General features: G+C 38.2%; 1 protein-coding gene across 4 annotated transcripts in view; it reads right to left on the reverse strand.

Moving 5' to 3' along the window:
* Positions 1-250: 250 nt before the first annotated feature.
* CHRM2 (cholinergic receptor muscarinic 2) overlaps positions 251-16,662 on the reverse strand; it is a 93,378-nt gene continuing 76,966 nt past the window's right edge. For 3 of the 4 annotated variants that reach the window (XM_050324759.1, XM_050324760.1, XM_050324761.1), the window contains exons 2-3: positions 4,057-5,489; positions 251-818 (exon numbers count right to left, since the gene is read on the reverse strand). In XM_050324759.1, the coding sequence (XP_050180716.1) occupies positions 797-818; positions 4,057-5,450 (1,416 nt within the window). In that variant the 5' untranslated portion in view covers positions 5,451-5,489 and the 3' untranslated portion in view covers positions 251-796. Of the gene's footprint in view, positions 5,490-16,662 lie in introns of all 4 variants that reach the window. The other variant, XM_050324762.1, reaches the window with a different exon arrangement.

Below are 16,662 nucleotides of genomic sequence, written 5' to 3' on the forward strand. Positions count from 1 at the left end.
CCTTTCTTTCTTTCTTTTTCTTTCTTTCTCTTTCTTTCTTTCTCTTTCTTTTTCTTTTTCTTTCTTTCTTTTTCTTTCTCTTTCTTTTTCTTTCTCTTTCTTTCTTTCTCTTTCTTTTTCTTTCTCTTTCTTTCTTTCTCTTTTTCTTTCTTTCTCTTTCTTTTTCTTTCTTTCTCTTTCTTTCTCTTTCTTTCTTTCTCTTTCTTTTTCTTTCTTTCTTTCTTTTTTTCTTTTTTTTCTTTTCTTTCCTTTCTTTTCTTTCCTTTCTTTCCTTCTTTTCCACTGGACTGACATCTTCAGGCTGCTGTTCTCCTTCTGGAGAGTGAAGGTAGGGCTGGCCTGTGACAGTAAAAGCCACTATCCATGTGTTGCCAATCAGATCCTGCTGCAGCAGGGCTGATATCAGGGGTTGATTGGAACTTTTCAGTCTTGACCTCTTTCTGGAAATAGCAAAGAGGAAAAAAAAAGAGGGGGCAAGAAGCACTAACTGCATGTTTTTTGTTGGTGGTTGTCTTTTTGTGGCAGGTGTTTTGTTTGTTTGGTTGGTTGGTTGTTTTTTTTTCTCTTGAAACAAGTGCACAGTTTGCTTAATTTCTATGTGAAACAAAAGTAACCAGTGCAGCACATGGTGTGGATGTGCCACTGAAATGTTCTGGCCAAACCCAAGGTGAAGATGTGGCAGTTCCTGAAGCAGGGCACCTGGGGCCAATGGTGTGCAGGTGACAGCCAGGGAAGCTGGAGGGGTTACCCAGGGAGAGCTGCTCTTCAAGACCGACATCTAGATCTCGCAGAACTATCACTCAGAAGGGAAGCGAAACCTGGTGAACGTGGTTTGGACACAAAGGAAAGACATGAGAGCTTAAAGGATATTGAAAAGAACAAATTATTTTGTGGCTCTGAACGGTTATCACATTTTTATCTTAAGTGAGCCACAACCAGATGAAGATTCCAGAGGTTCCAAGTATCTCAGGGCATACTCTGCCTCTTCTCTGCCTTCAGGAGGGGGTAGACAGTGTAATACGTGCTGGCTCTGCACCTCCCATCAGCTGGCAGTGAGCACACAAACAAGATCCCATGCAATAGTTTGAATATTAGATGATATTTTCCATGTATATCAATTAAGTTGTGGTGTGTGCTTGCATGCCTGTGCATACATACATAGGTGTATTCTGCCATCTATTTTTACATTGTTTAGTTGTCTGCAAATGTGGGTGTGCCATGAAACAGTTACAAGGTGGAAACACAGAGGATTGTGTGTCCTGCAAGTTTTTAAATATACTATAATACAAATCAAAGCATTTTGTCTTTTAGGTTTAAAAGTGGGTGTCATGCTAAATAAAAGTGTCAGAAAGCTTCAGACTGATGGGTTTCATTTGCTTGTTTGTTTAACAAATTCTAGCCCCAAAATATTTTTTTTCCTGTGGTATTGCATGTCATCACATGATGAAATATAATTGTAATGTTTATCTTGAACTTCTTAACCTGTAGAGGTGTCCTTAGCTGCTAGATTAATTAATTGTGAGCAAGTGACAGCTTCAAATGGGAGAAATAACGATTTGCACACCTGCTGGCAAAATGGAGTTAAAAGATTAAATAAGGCTATACAAAGAAATATTTCCCAATTTGAGTTCCCATACTGTTGACATGCACAGCTCTTGCTGAAAGAAAGAAGGAGGTGTGTTTCTTTTAGGAAACTTTTCTAAAGAAGTCAGATTTAGAAATTAAACAGATTTCATTGTATCTTTGTTTTTTTTTTTTTTTTTTATTTGGATTTTTTAACATTGTAAAAGAATTAATAACCTAGAAATGATAGTTTAAGTCTTTCCTTTGTCCTACTCAAGATAAACCTAGTGAATGTAGTTCTGAAAGGCAGCAGCAAGCTTTGTCATTGAGTTATTCTTCCTTACAAACAGGACAATGAAAATAGTGATAGTAAATATGACTCAAGGCAAGTGAAGGTTGCAAAATTAGATCCTTGGCTGTATGGAGACCCTTAGTTATACTAGGATGAAATCACTAGAGGTATAAAATCAATAATGGCATACTAAGACACATTAATCCTGAGTTTATCGTGGCCTTAATTTACTGCAGTTTAATCCTCCTCATTCTCACTTTCTGCTGGGAACTTGTACTACGAAACATGAAAATTGTCATATTGCCAAAGTGCTTTGACACTGTGTTCCAATAAGCTTGTCAAACGTAAAACTTAAATCTGCAAGATTAATATCTCTGTAATCTCGGAGGTTGCTGTTTTGAAATGCATTTTGGAAGACTTTAATGTGGTAGCATGGAATAACAGAATGATTTGGTGCCCTATTCGGTGGGTGGCTTTCACTGGAGAAGACAGACTCTCAGGACACTGTCTATGCTTTTTTGAGTAATGAAATCTGTAAATATGTTTTCACTAGTGCCTGGAAGTTTGTTACTAAGAAGGAGGTAATATGCATAACTCACAGACAATTGCTGTTTTCAGTAGTCTGATACCCTTTGACCTGTCCACACAGTACTCAATTGTGCTACAGTAAATATCAAATATTGAAATAGTAAATTCTTTGTCAGGCAGAAAGAATCTAAATTTGAGCTGGTGTGGAGTAGCAGAAAATACTTGAACTCAACCACTGCCAGACTCCCATTCAGACTATTTCAGTATCTGGTTTGGTGTAATCACTGTTTTTCTCTCCGCCTTTTTATTAATAATATCCCTCAGCTTACAGTTAAAATATTGCTCCCAGCTGGTACAAAAGGTAATTTAGACAACATCTTTTCCAGAAGGTAAACATCTTCTCCAGGATACTTTCAGAAAGCATCCTAGTCTCACACTAAGCTCTTAGGCAGAACTTGGACTTGGACCCACATATACTTGTGGGTATATATCACTCTTTTTATTTTCCTCAATAAATTCATCATAATCATCTTTTGATGAGTCAAGAGCATGTTCATCTAATATTAACTATTCGTTCTGTGAAGCCTTAACATACCTCTTAATGGATACATCTTACTTTAAAAGGATGTAACCTTCATTTTCCTAGTAACAACCTCATTTCTGTTCTTCAGCTGAGACCCTTTGTCTGACCACTGTTGTGGCTGACTGGATGAGACCTTTGAATTTACAACTTTTGATATTCAGTCTTTGTGCCCTGGACAAGTATGCTACAAACAGGAAGAAAAGGTTGATGGAGGTAAAAGACAAATCCACAGTTTGATATTATATGACAAACAAAGTGAACAAAATTGTCTCAAAAGCTTTGGTTTACATGGATGCTGAAGTAGTCTTGGGATGCAGCAATCAGGAGGAGACCACATCTTTTCATTTTGATCTTGACATGATGAAGTAGTCACAGAACAAAAGCCTGTAGAATGGGACAAGCTGCAGACTTCGAATGATATACAAGTTAGGCAATGATTACGTGTTGAACATAAGTACACTTGCAGAATTGGTGCAGTTTTGGAAATGGTGGCGTCACAAACAACATAACTTTCATCACGATGTACCCAAATCAAGCTTCTTACATGACAGTGGCAAAAAACAGTTAGACAACTTCAAACTTTAGAAAATTTCTGCCATGATGCCTTTGGATTATGCAATGATCTTTATATATTCCAATGCCACTTCCACACAGTTATTAAAATTCCTCTTTTTTTTTTCTTTTTTTTTTCCCCCCAGATGAAGATGTGTTAAACAGACACAGGAAAAAAAAATTGTAAAAGAAGGAAAAATGAAGAACAACTATTTTACACAGAATGACCAAAAATCATAGACTCTAAAGCCCTTCTGCAGAATATTCTCAGAAAATAAGGAACTGTGCCTCCAGTTCACATCCTTGAATAATTTCTCAAACATCTCCATGTCCTAGAGATTTGTTTTCAATTATTAAAAAAATGTTTTTAAATGTAGTTCTCAGGGGTACAGCTGATGCCCCTTGTCAGTATTTCCACAAAAACATCCTGGATTGCACATTCCATAGAAGAGCATAAAGTGCTATAGCATCGTGGGTTTTTTAACTTAATTTGGAACTTCTTCACCCTTTCCATAATTATTTTTATTCTTATTTTTACCTTGTAGCTCCTATATTTTTGTAATGACACATTAGGAGGTGCTTAAAGGTCTTCTTGAAGGTAGCATTGCAGAGAGCGTAACAAGCAGGGTTGATGGTGCTGTTGATGTAACAAAGCCAGTAGCCTATGGTCCATACAGTGTTAGGGATGCAGGATGTGCAGAAGCTGTTGATGAGCACCATCACATTGTATGGGGTCCAGGTGATGATGAAGGCCAGAAGGATGGCTAAAATAGTCCTGGTCACTTTTTTCTCTCTAGAGGGGGGTGGTTTCTTTTTGGCTGGCTGCTTTGTCATCTTGACTATTTTCCGGGCTACACTGTTCTGCTTCTCCTCCCCATTCGTGCCTACGATCTCCACGGTGGTGTTGGTAGGGGTGCAGCAGTCTCCCTTTTGGGACTTGGTGACTATCCTGATGCACGTCAGCTTGGAGTTCTCCACTTTGAGATGGTCTTGGGAGGCAGAAGCCTGTCTGGCATCTTTGGTAGCTTCGTCCTCTTTCAAGTTGGAAGCGACCACACTGACAGAGGTGGACTCGTTGGAGCTCTCTTTCTCCGCTTGAACACAGTTATCAGTTACAGTCTCCTCACTGGTTTTTCCATTTTGAATTTTGCTGTGCTCCAACCCATCTCCACTGGTCGGGATGTTGTTATTGTTTGGTTTCACTATTTTACCTTGGACAAGGCTGGGGGAAACTGTATCTTGGTTTTGGGCAGCTTCCTTTTTCCCCTTCTTTATCCTACTCTTACTGGCTCGAGAGATTTGCCAGTAAAGGACAGTCATGATGATAACGGGCAAATAGAAGGCTGCGATGGCAGTACCAAAAGTGACAGCAGGGTTGGAAAAAAACTGGATGTAGCAGTCCCCATCTGGGACAGTCCTTCCTCCCACAATGAATTGCCAGAAGAGAATTGCAGGGGCCCACAGGATGAAGGACAGGACCCAGGCAGCTGCAATCATCATTCCCGCCATCTTAGTGGTCCGCTTCACAGGATATGTCAGAGGCTTGGTAACACAAAAGTATCTGTCAAAGCTGATTATGAGGAGGTTCATTACAGAGGCATTGCTGACCACGTAGTCGAGAGCCAGCCAGAGGTCACACACCACAGGCCCCAAGGGCCAGTAGCCTATCACAGTGTAGAGGGTGTACAGGTTCATTGAAAAGATGCCGATGATCAAGTCAGCGCAGGCCAAGCTGAACAGGAAATAGTTGTTCACAGTCTGGAGGTGCCTGTTGACTTTGATCGACACCATGACCAGGATGTTCCCAATTATGGTGACCAGACTGAGAGACCCCGCCACCAGGACGATGAAGACCACCTCAACAGTTTTATAGGGGCTCTCCAAAGCCATCACATTTTCAGTGGAAGAGTTTATGTACGTTGAGTTATTCATTTCTGTTCTGCTAACAAGATAGCCAGTTACCACTTAAACCTGCAGAGAAAGAAAAGAAAACAGTTACCATCAGGAAATTAGTCTCTTTGCCTTTAAGAAATGGATCCCAGAAAAACCATTTGGAAAGAGTTTAAAGGTAGAAAATGTGTTCAGAAAAGCCAGTCAGCTTTGGTTAATGAAAATACCTTACAACATATAATATTCGTTTATGAATCACATAACAATAAGCTGCCTCTAAATAGGTAAGTAAGGCATACATTTGAAGCCAAATCTACATTTTTAGGTTCCCAGATGATTTCTTTTTTTTTTCTCTTTGTCCTTTTTTAAAGCTAATATTGACTTGAATATTTTGGAACCGAATCTGCATATTGTTTTCCTTCTTACTGAAAAAATAATGCACTGTTTGTTTCAAACCCTAATCCAAATAAAAAAGTCCAGACCTGAGGGTATGACATTCTTATAAGCCAGAGTAATGCTGTGATTTACTGGGAGCCAGATCACAAGAAGGCAACTTCTGTTTCTATCTTTCCTTCATTTTCCACTTGGGCATGCTTCTGTGAGATTTATGGAACAAGCAAGTTTGTTTCATGTTTCCCCCTAATTTTCTTACCCTGCAGTTCCTTTTTTTTTGTCAAAACATACGAAGATTTTGGCCCTGCATGAAACTAATTAATCTGTCAATAAACAAAAAAAAGGTAGGCCTGTTGAAGTCAACAAAATAAGTAAACTCACCTCAGTTGATCATCTGGCTATCTAGTTAAATGCATACTTTTTTATTTTTTTAAATTTCAGTGAGATTAAAGTAATTTTTACGTATTTTTGAGTATTTGTACCTGGAAAAGGCATTGTTGTTCGTTGATTTTTTTAAACCTGATGAGATTATGCTTGCTAGATGCTTGCTTGCTTGTATTTTTCTCAAATCACAATATTTTTAATCTGTATCACATAAAGCTACAACAAAAGGTCTATGGAAATGGATAGTGGGGTAATGATAAATAAAGAAAAAGATAAAAATAAGTTCTGTTTATACACAGCATTCTTTTTGTGTCCTGTATAGCCTACCAGCAGTACTCAATAAATTGTAATTAAACTACTAGCGATACACATTTGATAGAAGACTAAGAAAATAGCACATGCTTTTGCCTTCAGGATATGTACTATCCTTTTGTGCATCTCCTGGAAGTCAATAGAATGCACTAGAATTGTACAGCCCGTCTCTGAGTGCTCATTATTTATGAGCTGTGCTCGAGGGATTATTGAGGCATAAAGGCCAGATGTGGCAGAGAAGTTAGATTTTTTCTAATTACAATATTCTCCTTTTTTCCCCCCAACTATAAGGCACAACTTTTTTAAAAAAGAGCTTCTAGACGTGGTGGTGCAATCAAAGGAAGAAAAAAAAATCATTTAGGTTGGCTCCTTTAAATACCCATTGTTAAAGGATTCTCCTCTGGTCCCTCTGACTAACCTGCTGATGCACAGACATATGCAATCCATGTCACTCAAAAGGAGCAATGCGTTTTTACTGCCATTTCAGAACTGTGGTTTGGTTGTTTTAGTTGTTTTTTTTTTTTTTTTTCAGATGCAAAAGAAAGATGATGATGCAAAATGTCAGCATAGAGGTAAGAACCCTTCTACCTCCCAGAAAAATAAGCAAGTCTGGCTCCATGGAAAAGTCAAAATGCTCTACCAGGTTAAAGGTTTTCTGTCTGTAATCTTGTGGTTTATACATAAAGAAATACAACTGGCAGAATGTGGGATTCATTTGCCTTTGCTTTCAAAAACAGCTAATATTTGTTTGTCAATTCCATGTTGAAGTGAATACATGGATAAATGGAGGAACACAAGGCTACACAGACATTTTTTCCTGCTGTCTCTTCACAAGTATATCCCTAAAATCCTTGGGATCAGGGTCAAGAGGACAAAACAGGGAAGTAAGAATAAGCTGAATGGAGTGTAGAAAAATTTATACTCTGTGCAAAAAAATGTACAGGGTTCCTTTAATATACAGGACTGTCATTTCAGCACTTCACACTGTATTTTTCTCCCAAAGCTTCACAGCTGAGCAGCTGGTTGTCCTGTTAGATGTGTCAGATATCAATTTTTGGGACAAGCTAAGAACTTCTCCCAAGCAGATTTGTTTATGAACATTCTTAACAGAATGCATTTTTAATGAAGCACAGAGAAATGTACTGATTTTAAAAGAAAAAAGTGCAGCTGGAAAGCCTTTGTGATCCAGGGCTCTGCAGCTACCTCTGGTGACAGAGAATGAGTGGGGAAGCAAAATGGAAATAAGTGAGAGAGGATCAGAGCTGAAAAAATTGTGCTTTATGATAAGAAAACAAGTGTTTCTCTTCGATTTATTTTTGACAAAATGTTCTGAAGTTCATTTTATTCCACTGAAAAGCAATAATTTGTTTTAGAAAATTGAAACTTGTGAAACCAAATTATCGTCTCCCAGCTAACTTTATTGCTAGGTCTTTTCAGGTGAAATTTTTACCCACTTGCACTGGAAATATTGGTAATTCAGTAGAAGTTCTCCTGATTTTATTATCTGCGACGTGAGGAGTGGGATGAAAGCTAACGGCTAATTTGACTTGCTGGGAATAGGATTTCAGTGTGTTAATGTGAATGGAAGGAAAGCAGAGGAGTCCCTTTCCCTGTGATCTCTTGTGGCACAAACCTATCCTGCCATAAGAAGGCTGCTAGTTCTGGACTTCAAATTACTTTGATTGTTACAGATTTCTTAGGTATGGAAGAAAACATATTTGCTGTCGCTAACTCCAGTAAAAACTTCCTTTCCTTGCATCAGTATGACTGTAAAGTGACCCATGTTTTGCTGTGTATCTTGACGAGAAGACAAAGGGCTGGAAAGAAACATTCAGTTTCAACTGACATTTATTGTCGCTGCTGATAGTACTACCCTTATACGAGCAGAGACAGGGGTGTGCACGTTTCCTAACCCAAGACACCCTGAAATCTTCTCGTCCTTTTCCTGTCGGCTCCAGGAGAGTTTGAATCAGGCTCATAGAGAGGTTTCTGTTTCTTATTGTGGTCGTTTGCTGCCTTGGTAGAGGATTGGCTGTGGACTGCTTTTGTTTTTGTCATGCCACAGAGCCCATCTCTCCTGCTGGAGAGGCAGTTGTTATGGGAGCAGATGTTATTCATCAGGCAGGGCTACGGGGCAGAGGCATTTCAAGGTAATATGACCTCCTGCATGAGAAATACCAGATCTTATTCTTGAACAAACAGAGCTCTCCTCTGCAAGCCCATGGGTGTTTGTGTGAGTTGCACAATATGGCACTGACTCCCATGGGCTTCTATAATTTATCCTGATTTACTAAGTGCATTCTTGCTAAACAGAGAATACCCAGAAAAGGCAAGGAATGTTTCTTGTGACCTGAAAACCAACCAAGTTCATTTTCTGAAATATATTTCAAAATATATATATGACTCAGGCATTGGAACAGCCTGCCCAGAGAGGTGGTGGATTCACCATCCCTGGAAGTTTTTAAAAAGAGATTGGACATGGCCCTTAGCGCCATGATATAGTAATTAGAGTTGGATCAGGGGTTGGACTTGATGATCTTGGAGGTCTTTTCCAACCCAATCTATTCTATGATTCTATGATTCTATGATTCTATGACTCTATGGAATGGAAACACCGTAATCACCACGTGGAAAATGTTCAAAGCCAAGAAATCCACATATAAAGTAATTCATGTGCTTTGGAAATATTTCTAGTGCAGTTTTTTCTCCCTCTAAAGAATTCATAGTACTGAGAATCATTCCCATCTTTTGACTAGGCGATGGTTTGGGGCAGAACCACAGGGTTTGGTAGAGTATATGGCACATACACTGTTGGCCTGATGTGATCCCAGGTCTTTTTGCAGTGAGTACTTGACAGGAAGAAGCAGAGCACGTGTGTGTTGACTTGGATGCCCAATATCACCCATTAGGAGAAACCTAGTCCAGGCTGAGGCAGGCTGAAGTAAGTCTTCTCAGAGCATGCTGGCAGCCACTGTATGCCTTGTTTTCCTTCATTTACCTCCCTAGCAGTTGTGTGGAACAGAGGAACAGGTCTGATGAGTGAAGTCTTTAAGTTGGTTCACTGCAAAAGGGAACTGCTGTGAGTGTGAGGAAATAAAATGTTGTTATTGAGGGTGTTCATTCTAATGTGTTGCAGGTACTGAGGAGGAGGCCAGCGGAAATGGGAGGTCAAAGAGAAGGGACAAGGACTGCATATCACCCTTAGGATCATGATCTTCAAACAGCAGGTACTTAGGGATTGCATCCCGCTGGGTGTGCTTTCCACTTACCTTGACAGGATCAAATCTATTTGGTACAGGTGATTCTTATACGAATCATTGTAATTTTAAATTTAAAATATATCTCCAACATCTACCACAAAAGAGACTATAGAAATGTTGTGCATATTGAAAAAAGTGGCTGATACACCATGCCTGTCAAAGTTTGTTAGTCAAATCCTTCTTCTGTATTGTCCATATTGACAAGTTAAATTTGGTAAGGATTTAATGCCTTCTTTGAATTCTCTGGAATCATATGAAGGTCAAGACATGAAAGAGGCAACTAATGATCTGTACCTGAAAGTTATAAATGGGATTACCCAGGAATCTCTGCGTATTTCCACTCTGAGCACTTTTCAACATCCAACTCTCAAGTAAAAATAAGAAACACTTTAACTGCCCCTCTTTGATCTAGTTCCTCTTCAGCCCAAACCTGTGTAAAATGGATTTGATTTTTGCTCTAGCAATAGCAGATCTTTTTTCCTGAACTGATTTTTATCCTGAACTGCACTGGTTTTGATTCTAAATTTCTTCCTGCCACCATTTAAACCCACAGTGTGAAAGCAAAAAGAGGGAAACAAAATCCCTAAGCCTGTGAAAAATATCCTAAGTCCATTAGTCAGAATTTGTTATGGACTTTAAGAGAGAATATAGATATAATCTAGGCTTTTGGTAAAAATACATTTCAGAAAATTTCCAAACACCCAAAGACTAAAATCTTCACCACATGGATTACTTTCTGCAATCCTTTGAAACTAGAAACATCTTTGCAAAATGTTAGTGTCTCAGTATAGTCCATTTTTTTTATTTTCATGCCCTTTTGTTTATCTCAATCAACAGATGTCCTACAAAAAAGATACCCTGTGGGCCTGCCTGGATCTATGTTTTCCCATCTCATTGTGAAGGAAACCGTAAGTGCAAAATAAACGATTTCTGTGCATATCTTGAAACAATGAAGAGATCAGAGCCATACACCATTAAAAAAGCAAACTAACATTGTGGCACTAACAGCAACTGAAATAAATCAGAAATAATATTACTCTCCCAAAAGCCGCAGGGGACTGTACATGAGTGGGTGTCAGTGCTAGCATCAATACTGCTGCCTCAGTGCTATTGTTAGGGTCTGAGGATTTGTAAAGCTATTTATTACATCTCGCTTACTGCTGTTCTTATAGTCTAATAAGCTCTCTGGTTTCAGGAAATAATAACAACAACAAAAAAGCAGTTTTTCCTTAAAGATCTGGATAGTTATTTCTAATATATTGGTACTGTTGCTATTACTATTACTGTTGTTATGCTGATAGTCACCCATTGCTACTGGGGCACTTAATTTATTATCTTTCTGTAAGTATAGTTTTGGCTGCAGATATGTCCTTTTTTTTTTTTTTTCAGGACCTTCATATTTAAGAGAGAATTTGCATTCTGTCTTTAGGCAGTTGATATCATTGCAAGCTAAATTCTGCTTCTTAATACATTAGGAAAACCTGAAAATTATGTTTAAAAGGCATAGTTTTATCTAACTGGCTTTGATCCACAAAAATGAATCTTTACCTCCTGGACTAGAGAAGCTACTTTGACTCCCATGACTCCTTACTCTTCTTAGGATTATATATAAAACATCCTTGGCCCAAAACAAGGGAGAAAATAACCAAGTCATTTGGTGAATTATGGTAAGATTTTCCTCTCCATTCTTATAGAACTAGATGATAGAGTTGCCCATATGATAAAAGTGACTGAAAACTTTGGTCCACATCATTCCTTGTAAGTCCCACCTGCAATACTGTGCACCTCAGCTTGTCAAAGATGCTTACATACCAGAGGGAATTTGCAGAATGGCAATTGAAAATCAGAGGGTTTCACCACTACATTTCATGCAAATAGTTAAGGATTTTTATAGTTAAGGATTTTCTTGCTGTTTAAAGCTGGAACAGAATAAGATTTTTTTTTGTTTGGTTTGGTTTTTTTCTCAGGTAAGATGTGAAATGGGTCTAGTGACTAAGATGAAAATAATTTTTTTTAATCCAGAAATCAGAGAAAAAAGTAATTTTTAGTCTATGGAGTTTGAAAAGCAAAATGGAGCTCTTATTGAAGCATCCCACAGCTTTCTCTAGAGGGTTGAGTTAAATGGAGAGGATCTCCATCTAGAGGCACAGATAGGCAGTTACCACGTAAAACAGACATCTCTAGAAAATTTAGATACTTACTTGTCTCCTAGGTAGAGTAGCCACACATTTTATTGTAATTTACATTTTATTATAATTAGTAAGCAGAGATAGAATCTGATGAAAATCTGAAACCGTTACAGCTAAATATTCTTACAACAAAGAATGAATGAATGAAAAGGCGTGGTTAGACTGGGGCAATCACTGCACAAAAACACATGTTTAGGCCTGAGCTTATCCACTGCAGCCACAATTATTGAGTCATCACTTTGGACATGATCCAACTCAAATTGTTGTTTCAGAGCAGGCTATAAATGGGTCAGAAGAATGGCTTGATGTCATCAAAAGATAAAAAACTAGGGACTAGGTCATGCCATGCACACAGTTCGTCAGTGGACCTATGCTTTCCACTTGCAGAGGTTATAGGATAACTAGAAAAGGGAGATGAAAGCAACAGATTTCAGTAAGTCACTTCTCTTTTCCTTCTTGTGCTGTACCACTGTTGCTGGAAGTTTGGCTGAAGCTTCTCACACCAGTCAACCCAAACAAGACAGTTTTTATTTGACTATAACTATCTTCTTCAAGCATTTTAGATAAAACGCTCGTACTAGAGCTCAGAACTCAGACTAAAATTATACCTATCCTCAGCCATGAGAAAGATTACCTCTGCAGAAGAGTTATTAAAGTTTCTGTTAAGGTTGAATTGAAGATCATTAGATTCAAGGACAAATTCTCTAAAGGAAGAGCATGGTGAGAGTTAAGGGTTCCCTCAGCAGCCCAGTACAAATTGGAGGAACAGTATTTCATTTTCCTTATATCAACCACCATGCCTGTGCTATTAAAGAGAAAAACCTTCTGAGAGCTACTCGAAGTCCCTGAGTGACAAGAGGTGAAGCTAGTGAAAGAGGAGAGGGAAGACTGACTGAAGACAACCAGAATTTATTCTTAACTGAAGCTAATGCATTAGGGTAATGCATCTCTCATTTAAAACATGTATAGGTAGAACTGAAAAAAATGCCCCCAAAACAGAAGCAAACTAAGAATCTTCCCAAAACAAAACAATATAACAAAAAATCCTCAAACAATCAACAGCTAAACCCACACTCTTTCTGGTTTTTTTCCTGGCTTTAATTATTATTTTTCTTCAAGGGCCTGAAGGAATATCGGTCATGAAAAAATGACAGAGAGCTACAATACAGTACAGAGAAGGTTTCTCAAGTAACCACTGATTAACCCCCTCAACCTGACAGTGAGTCCAGAAAAGTTGCTGTGATATTTCAGTGAATCTCTGCAAATCCCTCCAAGTCATGGAGGTCCTTTTGGGACCTTGAATAAACCCATGAACACTCTCACAGTTCTTCACAGATTTTTCAGCCTTCAGTAGGGCTTCTGACAGGAATATTAACATACTGAGGGCCCAAAGAGACTCTTACTGAAGTTAAAGAGAACCTTTCCTTTGCCCTTGGTTGTAAATGGTGTCAGTTCATTGCTTTTACCAAGGATTTTCTTATTCACTCACTTATGATCACTTATGATCAGATTCACTGGTGATATCTTTAGATGATATTCTAACCTGTTATGGACAGTACACAGTTTTTTTACTCAGCAAATGTTTTTAAAATTCTTTTAAACCCATCATGGTCAGTCTTACATGAAGTTCTCAAGAGCTTGAAAATCTAGTCTGTTCTGCTTCTGTGTCCATTAATTTTGGGGATTTTTACACATCTTCCATCTTACTTAACAGCTTACCTGGGATGTAGATTAGAAGCATAGAGAAGAATGCCAACTCAGATATAAAAGGAAATGACTCACATTCTTTGCAAGCATCTAAGCTTATATCGAACGGAAGTTCAAATTTGTTTCTGAGAGGGCAGCTAAATCTTTTTTATGCCTGTATTACTGTAGACTGCATTTGAAGCAGTGATAGTGAAATACTGCAAGAACTTGTACCAGAAAGGAATGACACCTCTATACCCAAATCAGAATCTATTTTTCCAAGTTTATTCTGCAGTCTGAGAAAAGTTTGTGAAAGATGGAAAGATGGTAGCAATACCTAAGAAAATATTTATAAAAACATTTGAAAATATCAAATGAAGTGCTTGCTACAGCTAATTATAAATATATTGTGATCACAGCTATGAATGTTTACTGTGGGTCTGTATGATCATCTTTCCTTTTGTGAACCTCAGAGATTTCATTTTCCTTGCCAAAGAAAGGAAATATTTATTTATCAGTTTTTCTTAGGTACTACATTGTCGTATGTTCTCTAAGTCTCTGACTGTGCTGTGTTTCACTAAATGACTGGTACCTACTTTATTAAACACAGACTATACCTGCAAATTAACTGCTTTTCAACTCCATTACAGGTTTAAGAAATCCGTGTCTAAATCTGGCTCTGGTGTGTGGGTATCAGATATTGTTCTCAACATCCTGCAAATAGCCTTAACCAGGAAAACAACCTTAGCATTGCATATGAGTAAGTCACCAATGATTAAGAGAAGCCCTACCCTATACTAAAAAATAATATAATGTTAACCTAGTAACTGGAAAACTGGGGGACTTGTCTCTGACCATGTAACTTCTGTAAAAATAATACTCAGCACCACTGGGCCAGGAAGACTAAAATTCATAAGGAAATACTCTAAAGCTCTCTGCTAATTTTGATTTTTTAGGAGACATTGCAAAGGTTGCTCAAATCAAACTCTGACCTCTCTTGAATAACTGCAAAAATAAAATATTTGGAACACTTGAAATACAAGGTTTCAGAAGGGCTAAACTAGATTATTTGAAGCTAAAACTACCAAAAGCCTGAGGGGCTTTAATTAGCAGAGGATAGAGAAGAGCAGGCCATTATTGTATGCACAGATCTGCACTTTGCAAACTGATCTTGTCATTTTAGCAGTGAAGTCTTTGTGGTAGAAAACTTCCACAGAATGATCGTGATGAATATACTTGATGTCTCTTACACATTTTATTCTAACTCAAAGGTGTATTTTTAATTAAAAGAGGCTAAAGGTTAATTCTGAAATTCAGAGACTGGGATGTTATATTTTACCTCATCAGAACCTCTTACATTTCATGACAGAAACACCATGTCGGTTTCAGCACGACTCTTTCTAGAATGACTCCATTTGAATGAAGTCAGTTCCTCTCCCATTTCTGCTGTTGAGGGCCTTAAAATCTTTTTATTCATGTCCTAAAATTCCACAATTATACTGTACAATGCTCTCTCCCTACCTCTGGCAGGCTTATCTGTTTTTGTCTGCGAGTGTGTTGTTTCTGCTTCTACATCTCAGATCACATTTCCACAGCTATAATACCTAAGGAGTAAAACATTGTTATTTTGTTTTCTGAGGTTTCACTTTACCCTCTTCTTCTGCAGTGTCACCTACATGGTCCACTTCTCTGAATCTAAATCCATCTTTACATAACAACTCCTTAATTTGGGACTTCATGGTAAAGAAAACATATGGAAAGCAAAATTAAATCTAGATACGAATACTGTCTACTAATGTACCTAGAGAACAATCTCCTCCATCAATCTTCTGAGTCCCTGAAGTGTCATGTCTCAGATTAAATCCCTCCCACTGTGCCATGCAACAGCAGCAGAATCACTCAGCAGTGATTGCTGCATTGCAACGTGCCTCCATACAGCACAAATCTATTTGACATGCCTGGAGAAAGACATATAAGGATGTGTGGGACAAGAGAAAAGAGAAATAATAAATGGGGTGAAAATAAGAGGGAGGAAATGGGGACAAGAGTGAGATGTGAATGAAAAAGAAAGAAGTTAATAAGAAGAAAGCAAGAAAGAGTGACTGTAAGAGTTCTGCAAGAGCATTCACCTGGATCTTCAAATTTTCACCCCTTAAAGCCAGTTTTCAGTAGAAATTCCCCACTGGCCCCAGTTTCAATACTTGTCTGTATTTACTCCATTACAGCCCACAGAGAGATTGGCTAGCATTTCTTTATGCCTTGCCTGTTTAACAGTATTGTGGAAACACTGAAGTGACCTGAAGTTTTGAAATTTCACCGCTGATAGTCATTCAAACATTTAATTTCTTAAATCTATTGCCATTCATTGACACCTGGCCTCCATAAACTCTTTAAAGAAGAGAATAGAAATGACTTTTTCAAAAATGTATCATTTTCTTTTTGTAACCAAGAATTCCAGTATTTAATATTTGTATAGAGATTATTTTTTTTCCCCGGTACATTAGTTCTGTTGTTTTCTGTGCTATTATCTGTGCTGTGGACATGAACTTATTTCCCCCTTTTCTTCTCATTCTTCTCTTGCTCAGTTCTGCACCAAAGCCATGACCTTGGGTCTGGGACCATTAACAATGCATTTCAGGAAGGGTCTACCTTCTAAATGTATGAGATTCTGATAAAAAAGTGGGATTCAGATTTTTTATCTCCAGGTGAAGCTGGCATTTATCACAGAGTTTCTATATTTGTGCTTGTCATCCCTGGGGATGACTAAAATATTCAAAAACACAGTGTAAAAAATCTACATAAAGTAAACAGCAAAAGGAAACTGTGGCTAAACCTGGGGGACCCCTGGAGTGGGTGGTCTCAGCTGAACTGGGGTGTCAGTGCTCTGAAGTTTGTAAGAAACTGATACACCCTCACTGACTGTTCCAAAATCCTGAGAGACAATTTTGCTCCATATTTGAGAATTATCAGTGGGGCACAGTATCTTCTCTACAACCACCCTTATGTAAGAGAAATAATGAATGTTGTTTT

This window comes from Myiozetetes cayanensis, unplaced genomic scaffold, assembly GCF_022539395.1.
Source record: "Myiozetetes cayanensis isolate MyiCay16 unplaced genomic scaffold, myiCay2020 scf3, whole genome shotgun sequence".
NCBI classification, from domain to species: domain Eukaryota; kingdom Metazoa; phylum Chordata; class Aves; order Passeriformes; family Tyrannidae; genus Myiozetetes; species Myiozetetes cayanensis.